The sequence below is a fragment of the Salmo salar genome, chromosome ssa04 (genome assembly GCF_905237065.1).
Source record: "Salmo salar chromosome ssa04, Ssal_v3.1, whole genome shotgun sequence".
NCBI lineage: Eukaryota > Metazoa > Chordata > Actinopteri > Salmoniformes > Salmonidae > Salmo > Salmo salar.
This window is the reverse complement of record NC_059445.1, coordinates 50,789,170-50,804,325: the sequence shown is the minus strand read 5'-3', so window position 1 is coordinate 50,804,325 and position 15,156 is coordinate 50,789,170. Positions and strand designations below refer to the sequence as shown.

Below are 15,156 nucleotides of genomic sequence, written 5' to 3'. Positions count from 1 at the left end.
ATTTCCACTTCACAATAGCAGCACTTACAGTTGTCGAGGCAGCTCTAGCAGGGCAGAAATTTGACAAACTGACTTGTTGGAAAGGTGGCATCCTATGACGATGCCACATTGAAAGTCACTGAGCTCGGGTGTGACTGAAATAGCCGAATCTACTCATTGTAATGGGTGTCCACATACCTTTGACCATGTCATGTATAAGGCGGTTCCAGAGAGAGAGAGAGAGAGCTGAGTCGTTTTCTGGATACGGAAGCAGGCTTCTCTCTCCCTCTCTCTCGTCAATGGGTGGTTGTCACTGTTGCCAAAGCAATTATACATGGACAAATATACACAAAAAGAAAAAAACTGCAACAATTGAGAAGGAAAATCTACGAGGGCTAATGTGTATGACATGGTGGGAGCTATTGTCTCTCATATATTATGACAGGCCAGGACATAATCTGCTGCAAAATCTACTTTCTCTACGTTTTCTCCTAACAAAATGCTGATTTTCTCTGTACATTGTTAATGTCTTCCTTGTGAAAATTTGATATCTCTATTTAGAATTTGGTAACATTAAAGTTTGTGATTAAATGTAGATTTCTATTCGTTCTAATGTTGTTATTTGTGGTTGAATTTAGTTGGTGCTTTTGCTAGTCTGAAGGGTCACTCTCTGGTTACGGTGTTTGCATAAAAAAGCCTTGTAATTCTAATATTCTGGATCACAGTGTGTTAGGTGAGTCCAGAATTTTGTGTCTCTTTTCTAAATTTGGAATGCCAGGTGGAATCTCCCAAGATCTGGCCTACAGGCTAGGTTTGGGGCATTTCTGGGCACACCTAGAACATTTAGACAAAATTCCAGGTGTAAAACTTTGGTGGGGCATTTATCCCATAATATATATTTTAAAATTGTAAAGGGGGGGCCAAATTTCTCTGCCATATAGAAGGATATAGAAGGATAATAAATCAAATCATTTTATCCAAATTCTAATTGGTGGGTTAAATTTATATAGGGTCTTTCTAATTGCAAAATATGCTCTGAGTGCTTTATCTGTTAGAGACTTTATGGCCATGTCAAACTGGCCAGATGATCTTCTAGTCAGACCAAGGTAAGCATAGTTGGTGGTGTTTCAGGGTTGTTTCTCCTAGGGTGAAATTATCTACTTTTCTGAGATCTGGACTTTTTCTGAAAGATCATTGGTTTGTAGTTTTTCCTGTTAATTCTTTCTTTCTCTCTCTATCGAGAGAGAAGAGAAAGAGAAGAGAGACAACTATTACTCAGTCAGACTGTGTATAACACACAGAGGTGACGCAATGCAATTTCAAGATGACACTAACCTCTAGAAACCACTCATTTCGAGATGTGTTGATTGTATCCGTTCTGGCTGGCAAAGTACCAGGATGTTGTCTCTGGTTTTGAAACTGAATTTCGAGAACTGAATTTGAAAACATAATCTTAATGCATCTGAGGAGTTGAATATATGAAACTTTTGTAAACTTCAAATGATATATTGTAAACTTGATACACAGACAATGAATGCAATGTCTACCATATTGAAACTGAATATATACATAATTTAATTTCAATATTAAATTAAATATAAATGTCAAACTAAATGCAATATTCATTCAAATCATGATAGGCAAGTTCAATTTATGAATCCAATGATTCAATTTGTGCAAATCAATGTTTGGAAAGCAGAATTTTTGGGAGGGATGTATGTATGGGAAATGCTTTTGTTACTATACATCCGCCTAGATGGTTTGTGCAGTATACATCAAAGTGTTATTGAATAGAAGTCACTTTGAAAAAAAAATAGAACCTGAAGGAATAAAAATGAATATAGAAAATGTGTAGTATCTCAGCTTGTACAACCCACCCACTCATTTAAAAATGTCACAAGGATAGTGTCGTTTTGATTATACAGTTGAGACACTGGGGTGCTTCCCCATAGAGCCCGCCACAACAACACAAAGTGTCGTCGATGAGAGTAGAGAAAAGAAACAACCAAAAAGATTGCGCAAAGGGATTTTCATTTCCGGGACTATTTTAGGCAGTGGTTAGTTCTCTATTTCTGGAGCAAAATACTGTAATTGAGATAATAATGTTGTTTAATCATTCTATAGCATCCATATAAATTAAGGTATAATAGTATATATATAAATTAAGGTATAATAGTATACATATATGTATGTATGTATGTATAATATATATATGTATAATATATATATAATATATATGTATAAAAATGTAATTATGTGCTCAAAATTAATAGTTAACAGTTTATTTACAAATCCCTTCATCCTTACAAACCCCTTTATAATAGTGTATGTATGTATGTATGTATGTATGTATGTATGTATGTATGTATGTATGTATAACATATATATATTATACATACATACATATACATATATATATATATATACATATATAAATATATATATATACATACATACATACATACATACATACATACATACATACATACATACATACATACATACATACATACATACATACACTATTATAAAGGGGTTTGTAAGGATGAAGGGATTTGTAAATAAACTGTTAACTATTAATTTTGAGATTATACTACGATAGAAACCCGTTAGAAAATAATTTCACATGCTACTAATGTAGTGATTATAGATTTTTGAATCCCATTAACTGATGAAGGACAGGTAGCCTAGCTGTTAGGAACGTTGGACCAGTAAGCAAAACCTCGCTGGTTCAAATCACCGAGCCGACTAGGTGAAAAATCTGTTCACGTGTCCTTGAGTCGCTCTGGATAGGAGTATCTGTTGAATTACTAAAATGTCTAATAAATATTTAGTTTCATTACTAAACTCAGCAGAATATCATATATAATGACTAATTTGGCTAGATCGCATTTACACTGTAAAAAGTTACAGAACAGTTTGAGTTTGATAAAAATATGATAACATTGAGTAATTCTACAACAATGAACAATCATCATATTAGGCCCTATTTACCACAAAATGATAGAGAAAAATGAAAAATGTAATTATGTGCTTACTAACCTCTATACTTAGGCAATTGGGCAGGTTAAATGAATCATATTGCTGAAACCGCTACATGGGCTGCTGAGAAAAACTCCAGACCACAACAGAAACTGAAGACATATATAAATATCAAAGGATACAGCTAGGATGTGTCAATCACTGATTGCTATCTCTACAAGGTAAGGCTACTCTGTCTCTGTCCATCTCACTCTAGCAGTACAGATGTTCCATAGCTGGACCACTGGTGGTAAACTCCTTTATCTCTATAGGGCTGGTTTAGATACTAAGAAGTCTGTGTTAGTGTGATGAGATAATGATACTAGCTGCTCTAGTCAATCTGTATAGTTGAAGCATGACAGATTACGCAATCTGTATAGTTGAAGCATGACAGATTACGCAATTCTCCAGTTTTCGATTGAAGGCTGGTGCTAAATTGTCATGGATCTAACATTTGTATTGTGGTTGTTAAGTAATACATATAAGAGAGTTCCACAAGTTACCAACATGTATTGAGAGTTGATTCAGATAAGGCTGGCTATATTTGTTCTGCATGTCGACTTTCATTCACTGACAAATGTTGACATGATTTTGCAATTTAGCAATCACTCATCCTGTCCCTGTCTCTTCCAGATGTCTGTTTGGTGGCAGGTTCTGTTTCTCCAGTGTTTCCTTACCCTGAGCTGTGTGTACCCATGTTGTGCATCCCCTCCAGGCCTACTCAAGTCCTACTCATACTCCCTCAAATCCATCAGGTGCACCCACACCCGGGTACAGCAGCTGCTCAGGAGATATGTGAGTTGACTCCTCTGTTAGCCTCTATTACTGGTGGCTAGTCTGCTAGAGCTTCTGTATGCCCAGAGACAACAGCTATCCTCCCCTGCTACAGGCCATTATCATAATGTACCTTCATTTGTCTTGCCAGAAGGAGGAGCAGTTGGATAACAAGCAGTTTGAGGACAGAAGTCTGGAGTGGAAGACCCTACCCTCCCTCTCCACAGACTTCGACCACTGGCTTCAGATGAAGGTTTGTGTGTGACCTGTACCACCTGTTAACCTGCTGTGGTTTAATGCTTTAAAAAGTTACCATAGAATAGGATATTGTGATATTGTGAATAATGTTATGATCTGGCCTGTACAGGACTGGGAGCGTCTGAGTGCTGCCTCTCAAGACCTGCACACCTTCTGGGCTCACCTGGACATGAAGAGAAGGGACATGGAGAGGGAGGAGGCGGGACAGGGAGCAGCCCACCGGATGGGGAGCAGGGGCAAGACTAAACCCAGCATACCTGAGAGAATACAGCACATTCTGACAGACCTGCGGGATCTCATGACAAAAGTCAACTTTCAGGTACAGACAATGTGCGCCATATACATGAACGAAGTGTATACTTATTCTCTCTGCGCACTATATTAGGTGTTAATGTAGCTACCCACTATGGCTACTCAGTAGCTACTGTATATACACTGTGGAGAAATGTTATGAGCTCAGTCTGATAAACCTCTCTGTGGTCTTTACAGTTGAGATGTGTGAAGAGCTCCAATGTGAGCCCCACCTCTCCCCCAGCCCTGACCCGTGCAGTGAGCCCTCCCTCCAGCCACCAGGCCCCATCAAAGTCCCTGTGGATCAGCCGCCTGGAGGGCTACGTCATCCTCAGGGACCTGGAGCGCTACCTCACCAAGCTGGCCAGAGACTTCATCCTCCTGAAGACCAAACACAGAGGTCCTCCAGGTACCTAGCCCAGGGGCAGATAGACATGGTATGCATGGATTTGTGTTCATAATGCAAACTAGTACTGCACTAGCCTGTGACGGGTTGTGGTTAGAGTGGCTTTTAACTTATTTTGTGGACTAAGGACATTGTTGGATGTGAGAATTTACAAATTGTAGTATTATGAATTATAACACAACAGTATTTTATGTAGTCAATGCACACAGTTTATTTCAGCAGTAACAAGGCAGCTAATAACACCAATAATAATGATATTAGTATTATTCATTATGATGATAATAATCAGCGTTATTATAAGGTGATAGTAATGATATATTTCATTCAGTATTACTATGACAGAAATACAGTACTGTGACTCAATATTGCCAAGTGATGTCAATACCTGCTGTTGTTATTTCAACTGCATTAATGATAGGGTTCAATTAATCAATAAGGCCCGAGGGGGTATGGTATATGGCCCTATTTACCAAGGATAAGGGCTGTTCTTAGGCACGACGCATCACGGAGTGCCTGGATACAGCCCTTAGCTGTGGTATATTGCCCATTTACCACAAACCCCAGAGGTGCCTTATTGCTATTATAAACTGGTTACCAACGTAATTATAACAGAAAACAAGTAGTTTTGTGTCATACCCATGGTATATTGTCTGATATTTTCCGCCAATCAGCATCCAGGAGCCAAACTACCCGGTTTATAATTTCTAGTATTCCCTAAGATCATGATTTGTCATTGTTGCGAGATGCTCGGTTGATTTTGTTAGACTGAAACCAGGTTTACGCATAGTGTTACTGTATGTCTTACAGCCTTACTCTACTCTGGGTTTCTCCCTGAGTTTCCTTCTTTTCTTTCTCTCTCTCGCTGACTCTAACAGCTGAGAGCTGGAAGAGTGTTGAGAAACACTACCCAACATCCCCTTTCTCAACAGTCCTCACTTCACTGTACTTTCCAAAGATGCCTTTTTGCCTATTTATTTACTTATTTATTACTTATTTATTTGTAAAATGGTGTTTATTTTTGTTATTATGGAAATCTAAATATATTTTTTATTTTTATTACATACAAGAGCAAATATATTGTAAAGGACTACAAAATAAAGATGAAGCATAAGATTGAAAATGTGTTGTTTCATTTAATACGAGTTTTGTTAATAAACAACAAAGTATTATGAATTCCGGCAAAACCTCTGAATCCATTTATATATGATAATATGTAATTTTAAATCAATAACTATCTAAATTAAGATGTATAAGTTCAATTGTGCTAACGGAGAAAATAATCATTATCTTGTAGTAGGCAGTGTATGGCTGTGGTCTCACATTTAATGGAGAAAAATAACTTCTGTGTGGCTATAATCTGATTGGCTAAGGCAGGAAATCATCCTGTGGAATGATTGGTTCTCTGTGGATTACAGCGAGGTCGTCATCTTGGGTTGAGTTGAGGGGCCGTCTGCAAAACAAGTCAATTCACACGAGGCCATTGTTAGTCCCTAATGTGGATTATTGGTCAAAACTTCCAATGAAAATATAGGTGATGAAAGAGGTAGCTATCTTTAAAACTCTACTGCTTTCCATTTGACAATCCCAGCTCACCTCGTCCTCCATCTAGAAGTCCTCACCCTCCCTTCCTCAAGCCCTACTGTCCTCATAATAATACGTTTCCTCCTCTCCCGTCTCCTGACTCACCACCAGCAGGTGTCCTTTCTTGCCTTTGGCCACCTTCAGCTCTGGTCCACTGGTGAAATCAATGACCCCCTCCTTCCCCCGAGCCACCGCAAACTTAATACTGCACACAGACAGGAGGAGAGGACCAGAGAGAGGAGAGGAGTGATGGGGGTGAGATGGGATGAGAGAGAGGAGGGAATAAAATAGAAAGGTGTGATTAGCACAAACAGCGCATGACAGTTGGAATGGATTGGCAGAAATTCCCTGAAAAAGGTAATGAAGCTATCCAGTGTCCAGATGATCAGAGAAGCTAGACCATAGAGATCCTATTCTAATTCCTAATTCTATGAGCCAGACCCACCTGTCCTGGCTGATGTTGACCTTGTTCTTCTTGTCCGCCATGGTGGCCAGCTTGGTCACCACCTCGATCACATGATCACACTGGAGCACCACATCACTCTACAGGGCAGACAAGGGGTCAGCGGTTAGGTACTGTACTTTATGGCACCATGGCAGTAAGTCACCATGACAACGGCTAAATAGAATAACCAGGATGAGGTCATCCTGTTACCTTCTGCTTGTTATCCTCACTGGGCACGTGCAGAACCATGAACCCATCAGTCAGAGAACTCACAGAGATGCCTGGAAAGAGAGGAATGGCACCCTGTTATACACTGCAAACACACCACCACTACCTTATCAGCAATGTTACTCAACCCCCCTGCTCCAGGCCTGCCTCACCCCTGGCCCACCACCCCCGGTCCCTCAATCCCCTATAGCTCCCAGCAGAGACTCACTCCTCAGGGCCGAGTAGTCGATCCTCTGCTTCAGCTTGGCCTCAGCCACCAGCACGGCAAAGGAGGAGGTGAGGAGCAGCTGGCGCGGCCGCGCCTTGTAACCCCTCCTATCATACTTAGTCACCGCAACGCCATACTGTCAGACAGAAGAAGAGGGGGATGGAGAGAGAAAGAAAGAAAGAAGAGTGACAGTGAGAGAGAGGGAGGGGTTGTCATAAAAACCAAAAGTTGTCAAAGTTTCTGTATCAATATAGATTCAAAGCAATACATGACTTTGTAGAGACACAGTACACAGGAAGCAGCCAATTAGCAGGATTTAAGTACTCATCCAACAACAAGAGAGTGACAGAGGTGAGACGGGTCATGGTAGACTCCAGTCCAAACTGACACAAACACTGCAGGGGGATAGTATTACAGCATCATGTTACTCACTTTCACTTTGTCATTGCCCAGAGTCTGTATCACTTTGAGGTTGAGCTCCTCACTGTCTGTGAACAGGAAAGAGCATCTGTCAGTGGTGTGTTGGTCAAGTCTGTGAAGTTTTGAAGTCTGTGTACCACAGGAGGCCGCTGAGAGGAGGACGGCTCATAGTAATGGCTGGAATGGAGTAAATGGAATAGTATCAAACACGTGTTTGATACCATTCCATTTATTCCGTTGCAGCCATTACTATGAACCCGTCCTCCCTAATTAAGGTGCAACCAGCCGCCTGAGGTGTGTACCAAGAGTGTCAGTGAGTGTGTGTGCCCTACCTAGTCTGGAGGCCACAAACAGCTTGGGAACACTCTGGGGATAGCTGTCCTTCTGGTCCTGGAAGATCTGACTGGCTACCACCTTCTGCTCCATCTATAGACAGAAGAGACATGTAGAGTTGGAGAAAGAGACAGAAGAGACATGTAGAGTTGGAGAAAGAGACAGAAGAAGAGACATGTAGAGTTGGAGAAAGAGACAGAAGAGACATGTAGAGTTGGAGAAAGAGAGAAGAGACATGTAGAGTTGGAGAAAGAGACAGAAGAGACATGTAGAGTTGGAGAAAGAGAGAAGAGACATGTAGAGTTGGAGAAAGAGAAGAGAAGAGACATGTAGAGTTGGAGAAAGAGAGAAGAGACATGTAGAGTTGGAGAAAGAGACAGAAGAAGAGACATGTAGAGTTGGAGAAAGAGCAGAAGAGACATGTAGAGTTGGAGAAAGAGAGAAGAGACATGTAGAGTTGGAGAAAGAGACAGAGAAGAGACATGTAGAGTTGGAGAAAGAGACAGAAGAAGAGACATGTAGAGTTGGAGAAAGAGACAGAAGAAGAGACATGTAGAGTTGGAGAAAGAGACAGAAGAAGAGACATGTAGAGTTGGAGAAAGAGACAGAAGAAGAGACATGTAGAGTTGGAGAAAGAGACAGAAGAGACATGTAGAGTTGGAGAAAGAGAGAAGAGACATGTAGAGTTGGAGAAAGAGACAGAAGAAGAGACATGTAGAGTTGGAGAAAGAGAGAAGAGACATGTAGAGTTGGAGAAAGAGAGAAGAGACATGTAGAGTTGGAGAAAGAGAGAAGAGACATGTAGAGTTGGAGAAAGAGACAGAGAAGAGACATGTAGAGTTGGAGAAAGAGACAGAGAAGAGACATGTAGAGTTGGAGAAAGAGAAGAAGAGACATGTAGAGTTGGAGAAAGAGACAGAAGAGACATGTAGAGTTGGAGAAAGAGACAGAAGAAGAGACATGTAGAGTTGGAGAAAGAGACAGAAGAGACATGTAGAGTTGGAGAAAGAGACAGAAGAGACATGTAGAGTTGGAGAAAGAGACAGAAGAAGAGACATGTAGAGTTGGAGAAAGAGAGAAGAGACATGTAGAGTTGGAGAAAGAGAGAAGAGACATGTAGAGTTGGAGAAAGAGACAGAAGAGACATGTAGAGTTGGAGAAAGAGACAGAAGAGACATGTAGAGTTGGAGAAAGAGACAGAAGAGACATGTAGAGTTGGAGAAAGAGACAGAAGAGACATGTAGAGTTGGAGAAAGAGACAGAAGAGACATGTAGAGTTGGAGAAAGAGACAGAAGGAGAGACATGTAGAGTTGGAGAAAGAGACAGAAGGAGAGACATGTAGAGTTGGAGAAAGAGACAGAAGGAGAGACATGTAGAGTTGGAGAAAGAGACAGAAGGAGAAAAGGGGAGAAGGAATGGAGTAGGGAGACAGAGAGTGAGAGAGAGTGTATGTAAGAGAGAATAAAATGAATAGAAAGTGGACAGAAATATCCTTTCTATGTGTTCCCGTCAGGTGAGTGACAGTAACAGACAGTAGAGTAGCCTACCTGTTTCTTCCACTCTGGCTGGATCCTCCTGCAGTAGGCCCGCATCATGTTCTGCATACACAACCTGCACAGGTGCTCTGACGCCTACACAGACATAGGGACAGATACAAATAAAACATTGACACATTGTATGTACAACAATCAGACGCATTGCACCATCACACCTTGGCTTATGCTACATTTCCTTCAGTGTGTGTGTGTGTGTGTGTGTGTGTGTGTGTGTGTGTGTGTGTGTGTGTGTGTGTGTGTGTGTGTGTGTGTGTACTGTGTGGCTGCAGTACCTCAGTGAGGCTAGGTGGGGGGACGGGCCAGCTCTTGTCCAGGACACTCTTGGGCGGGTTCCTAACCAGCGTCATCAGGAAAGAGAAACGCTGATGGTCCAGGAAGTACTCATTCTCTGGACAGCGCTCATAGTGGCGGTAGATGAAGCCCTTGATGAACTTGCGTATGATTTCAGCAGCGTGTCTGCGGCGCCTTGCCTTACGGCGGGATTTCATCCCTCTCCAGGCAGACTGGATCACTAGCACTATATAGAGAGAAAACAATCAGTCATATCCCAGAAACACCCCAACAAGCTACAACTGTGCAGAGCTCAGAAGAACAAACAAAATCATATTCTCGGCCTTACTTCATTCAGCAGAAAGTGGCTGCAGAGTAATTGCTTGAGGAAGCAGTAATTGAGAAGCAGGTAAGAGTATGAGCTGTTTGATCCCTCACCTGCGTTTCTGATGCGGTGGTACTTGGCCCTCTCTCGGTAGCCCCTCCATGAGGTCTGTAGGGTGAGAGCTAGAACAGAGCACAGGAACAGAGGAGACAAAATGGTTGACCACAGAACAGACTATATCAATTACATCCTTATTACATTTGCTTAGTGTATTATACATCCTCATACTTCTGCCAAGGGCAGTTCACTGTTAATCATGATCTATGTTATTTTCTTCAATACATTAATTCCCCCCAAACTAAACAGCCTTGTCATCGTCGTCCCTGCTGTATAGTCTTACCGAGGGCGGGCCTCCTGGCCTCCAAGGCATCTTCAGTGGTGAACAGAGTCTTTGGGAAGCGGATGAAGATCTTGGTCCTGCAAAGACATAGGAAATTACACATCAACAACATACTGTCTCATGTTTCTCCTCATAGCATGACTAAGGCAAATGGAAGTCCCCTTACTTTCCGTTCTCCCTCCCCCCTCCCTCCCTGTGTGTACATACTTTCCCAGTTTGTATTCCTCTGGTTTGTAGCCCAGGTGTTGGACCAGAGCGGCAACTCCATCAGCGAGTCTGCCCTGCCAGTTAGGCCACGTCCCAGGACACAGAGACTTGTACCTGTGGTTAAATAAATGTATGTGGTTAATATAGAAACTGTGGTTATAGAAATGTGTAAACAGTCACATAATACATTGCATTCAGAAAGTATTCAGACCCCTTCTCCTTTTCCACATTTTGTTACGTTACAGCCTTATTCTAAAATTGATTTAAAAAACTATTTTCCTCATCAAGCTACACACAATACCCCATAATGACAAAGCGAAAACAGTTTTTAGACATTTTTGCAAATTTATAAAACCATAAAACCATAAAAGAAAATGTATTTACATAAATATTCAGGCCCTTTGCCATGAGACTTGAAATTGAGCTAAGGCGCATCCTGTTTCCATTGATCATCCTTGAGATGTTTCTACAACTTGATTGGAGTAAATTCAATTTATTGGGCATGATTTGGAAAGGCACACATCTGTCCATATAAGGTACCACAGTTGACAGTGCATGTCAGAGCAAAAACCAAGCCATGAGGTCGAATTAATTCCCGTAGAGCTCTGAGACAGGATTGTGTCGAGGCACAATATCATGTCTGGAGGAAACCTGGCACCATCCTTATGGTGAAGCATGGTGGTGGCAGCATCATCATGCTGTTGGGATGTTTTTCAGCAGCAGGGACTGGGAGACTAGTCAAGATCGAGGGAAAGATGAACAGAGCAAAGTAGAGAGAGATCCTTGATGAAAACCTGCTCCAGAGTGCTCAGGACCTCAGACTGGGGTGAAGGTTCACCTTCCAACAGGACAACAACCCTAAGCACACAGCCAAGACAATGCATGAGTGGCTTCGTCGACAAGTCTCTAAATGTCCTTGAGTGGCCCAGCCAGAGCCCGGACTTGAACCCAATTGAACATCTCTGGAGAGACCTGAAAATAGCTGTGCAGCGACGCTCCCCATCCAACCTGACAGAGCATGAGAGGAGCTCCCCAAATACCAAGCTTGTAGCGTCATACCCAAGAAGACTCAAGGCTGTAATCGCTGCCAAAGGTGCTTCAACAAAGTACTGAGTAAAGGGTCTGAATACTTATGTAAATGTGATATTTCAGTTATTTTTTTAAAATATAAATTTGCTAAAATGTCTAATATAATGTTTTTGCTTAATTATTATGAGGTACTGTGTGTAGATTGATGAGGATTTTTTTTTTAACCCATTTTAGAATAAGGCTGTAACGTAACAAAATGTGGAAAAAGTCAAGGGGTCTAAATACATTCAGAATGACAGACAAACATACCTCTGTAGGAAGGCTTCGTAGCGTCGGCGGTAAGCAAAGCCAGCTCTCCTGACTCTCAGGTTCTCCATCAGACCCAGATATTTGACCTGGTGTCTGACCAGAGCCTCATCAAACCTCCCTGTTGAGAAAGAATATTACACTGACAGATTGATTGATTGATTGACTGATTGACTGATTGACTGATTTTACAGTGTATGATTACCTGACTGCTTGGCATCGTTGGGTTTGATACAGCGCACATAGGATGGCTCCTTAGACATCAGGATCTCTATCAGTTTGGCCAGGCTGTTCTTAAACTGAGTGGCCGCCTGCAGAGGGCAGCAGTGAGGTGCGATATCAAACTGTGTGTATTTGTGTGCACGTTAGCTGACTAAACTCCACTTTCAGCACCCAAAGAAAAGCCTGCATTTACACATGACATTGTCCCGTGTAAATGTGTGCTATTCTTTGTCGTGTAAAATAATTATTTGGGTGCTAAAATCCAGTCCGCCCACGCTAGTCGCTGCTCAACTCCAATGTAAATCATGGAGTTGACTTTAGTCGGCTGTGAGTGTATATCTGTGTGTGTATGTCTGTGTGCGTGTTTCTCACCGTCTCTGGGCGTTTTTGGGTGGTCACTTCCTCTCTGTGGAAGCACTGACTCAGGATTTGGTTATCTGACTGGCATATGACCTGGACAGAGAAAGCACAACACAGAACCATATAAACACACCACACCACACCTATGGACACTATACTGTATATACCTACTGTAGTGTACACACATAAACAGTGTGAGGGAGTTCTGAGAGAGTTCATGAGTGTGGTGAGTGTGAGAGTGTTCTCATTTCTCTATTGTTACTCCAGCCTCACCTCTTTCAGGTTTCTATAGAGCAGGTCGGTGTTTTTGTCCAGAAACCCTGTGATGCACAGGAACATAAAACAATACAGAGAGTATTTGTGTGGTTGAAATCAGTGAATTATTTCTTGCAGTTATACCCCAAATATTTCTGTGACCAACTTTTTATTTCGTTTGTCATTTTTTCAGAAGGGTGGTTACAGGTGCAGGTACAGCATTCAGAGTCATATTCAATCAGATATATTCATGTATTCAGTTATCATGACACTCGAAAGAAGAAAAAAACACACCAGAAATGAATATAAAGATAAAGAACAGATAAGGCGACGCGTTTCAGTGCATGCCACCGGAACTGGTTCCTCTGACACGGAACGGCAGTTCTACTATTGACTGATTGATTAGCTAGCTCACCATTGACAGTGTAGTTGACCTCTCCTGCATAATGAATCAGTCTGAACTCCTCCCTGCCCACCGCCTTGCGAGTCTTCCCATTCGCCAATTTGTGACTGACAGACATAGAGACAATTCATATCTTAGATACAGAGCCACAAATATACAAACAAATACATTTTGGGGTGATGGTGCAAATACACAAACAAAATATGACGTGTGTGTGTGTGTGTAAGAGAAAGATTGGACTCACGTGACAAAATGGGCATGGCCTCCCAAAGTGTCCTCGAGCTTCTCCAGGAAGGAGATATCGCTGGGCTCCCCTGGTCTCAAACACTCCTCATCCTCATCAACACATTTCACATTTATACGTTAACATTCAAATAGAGACAGGGAGAGGACAGAGGGAGAGAGATACTAGAGAGGAGAAAGACTAAAGAGAGTCAGATAAACCACTAAACTGAAGTGAATGCCAGTCATTCTCACCAGGATGGAGATGAAGCCTTTGTGTTTCTCCTCCACCAGGTCACAGATGATCTTGTTGTCAAAGTACTTCACCGGCTCCCACTGAAATACACAGTTGCATTTAATGAACTACAACCTCATCACTACATGACAATATGCCTTTCCTAGTACATCTCTATCCTTGTTTTGTCTTTTTCTCTGATACACAGACTCACAGTGATGCCCTCTGCTTCGTATTCCTCCTGCTCAGACTTGAGGGTGAGCTTGATGAACAGCTGCTGCAGCTTCTCATTGCAGTAGTTGATGCAGAACTGCTCAAAACTACAGGGAGATGGTTAGGATTAGAAAGATGGCACAAAACAACTATGCTACAATATGTTAATTAGGCTGCCTAATTCGGATCTTTGTTTCACTAATTGGTCTTTTGACCAATCAGATCTGATGTGAAAAGATCTGATGTGATTGGTCAAAAGATATCAGAATTGGGTTGACTGTACAAACAAATTGCTAACACACACACACACACACACACACACACACACACACACACACACACACACACACACACACACACACACACACACACACACACACACACACACACACACACACACACACAGTAAGTTAACAGCTAGAATGTTTTCAGGTACCTATTGTGTTGGAAGACCTCAAAGCCGTAGATATCCAGCAGTCCTATGACGGATGACGAGCCCTTACTGCTGTTGTACACTTCATCCTGTAAATAGAACACAATCCACTCAGTTTTGGAGGTAGCAAGCAGCATTACGGTAGCTGGCAAAGAGGGAGAGCAATAACTAAGAGTAAATAATAAGTGAATTGTTCTAGCTAGCTATCATGATTGATGTGTGTGAGAGACCTTGAAAGCCAGAGACTGGTTGATCTTCGCCACCAGCCAGGTGAAGGCACGGCCGTACACCGCTTTGGCCAAGGCATCACGGGCTGCCACAGCCTGCTCAAAACTCAACGGGCTTTTCATCTGGAACATACACACGCATAAGTACGCAGTACACACACATACGTACACACACATTGAAATAAATACTTTCATGTGTTATTTCTGGGCTCAGCTGTACTTTATCAGTACCCTCTCTTTTAAACAAATGAATCAAAATATTCATGCCATACACATCAGTGGCATACTGTATTACTTCTTGGTAAGTGGGATATTAGATTATATAAAATATATATAAAATGATATTAAAATTATATCAGCAGGCTAGAGGCATAGTTTTGTATGAAGTGAAACATCCCACCAGACACTCACCTCTTCCCCTTTGGCAGTGAGTTTCTTATGAGTGAGTGCCTCTCTCAGCGCTGGTCCATCCACACCCAACAGCTGCAGAACAAGCAGGGAAAAAATCAACATCTGCCTTTAAAATGGAGAAATAGGGATTGTGTCAG

General features: G+C 41.8%; 2 protein-coding genes across 7 annotated transcripts in view; one reads left to right on the top strand and one right to left on the bottom strand.

Moving 5' to 3' along the window:
• Positions 1-3,215: 3,215 nt before the first annotated feature.
• Positions 3,216-5,844, top strand: LOC106603239 (uncharacterized). The gene is made up of 4 exons (XM_014196617.2): positions 3,216-3,795; positions 3,926-4,027; positions 4,142-4,351; positions 4,522-5,844. Exons 1-4 carry the CDS (start codon positions 3,586-3,588, stop codon positions 4,738-4,740), a joined length of 741 nt encoding a protein of 246 aa, XP_014052092.2. The 5' UTR covers positions 3,216-3,585; the 3' UTR covers positions 4,741-5,844.
• Positions 5,843-15,156, bottom strand: part of LOC106603370 (unconventional myosin-Ic) — a 28,909-nt gene continuing 19,595 nt past the window's right edge. For all 6 annotated transcript variants that reach the window (XM_045717054.1, XM_045717057.1, XM_045717055.1 and 3 more), the window contains 23 exons: positions 15,020-15,091; positions 14,612-14,731; positions 14,385-14,470; positions 13,950-14,055; positions 13,756-13,836; positions 13,523-13,614; positions 13,291-13,385; positions 12,894-12,940; positions 12,633-12,713; positions 12,244-12,349; positions 12,042-12,159; positions 10,704-10,817; positions 10,497-10,573; positions 10,210-10,278; positions 9,774-10,018; positions 9,493-9,576; positions 7,944-8,037; positions 7,624-7,679; positions 7,192-7,327; positions 6,966-7,036; positions 6,756-6,853; positions 6,416-6,515; positions 5,843-6,179 (listed from right to left, as the gene is read on the bottom strand). In XM_045717054.1, the coding sequence (XP_045573010.1) occupies positions 6,153-6,179; positions 6,416-6,515; positions 6,756-6,853; positions 6,966-7,036; positions 7,192-7,327; positions 7,624-7,679; positions 7,944-8,037; positions 9,493-9,576; positions 9,774-10,018; positions 10,210-10,278; positions 10,497-10,573; positions 10,704-10,817; positions 12,042-12,159; positions 12,244-12,349; positions 12,633-12,713; positions 12,894-12,940; positions 13,291-13,385; positions 13,523-13,614; positions 13,756-13,836; positions 13,950-14,055; positions 14,385-14,470; positions 14,612-14,731; positions 15,020-15,091 (2,175 nt within the window). In that variant the 3' untranslated portion in view covers positions 5,843-6,152. The remainder of the gene's footprint in view (positions 6,180-6,415; positions 6,516-6,755; positions 6,854-6,965; positions 7,037-7,191; positions 7,328-7,623; positions 7,680-7,943; positions 8,038-9,492; positions 9,577-9,773; positions 10,019-10,209; positions 10,279-10,496; positions 10,574-10,703; positions 10,818-12,041; positions 12,160-12,243; positions 12,350-12,632; positions 12,714-12,893; positions 12,941-13,290; positions 13,386-13,522; positions 13,615-13,755; positions 13,837-13,949; positions 14,056-14,384; positions 14,471-14,611; positions 14,732-15,019; positions 15,092-15,156) is intronic.

Coding starts and splice junctions, on each gene's coding strand:
- LOC106603239 (XM_014196617.2), top strand. CDS start 3,586: ATGATTTTGCAATTTAGCAATCACTCATCCTGTCCCTGTCTCTTCCAG. Junction 4,028..4,141: donor ACCACTGGCTTCAGATGAAG/GTTTGTGTGTGA, acceptor TGGCCTGTACAG/GACTGGGAGCGTCTGAGTGC. Junction 4,352..4,521: donor TGACAAAAGTCAACTTTCAG/GTACAGACAATG, acceptor TGGTCTTTACAG/TTGAGATGTGTGAAGAGCTC.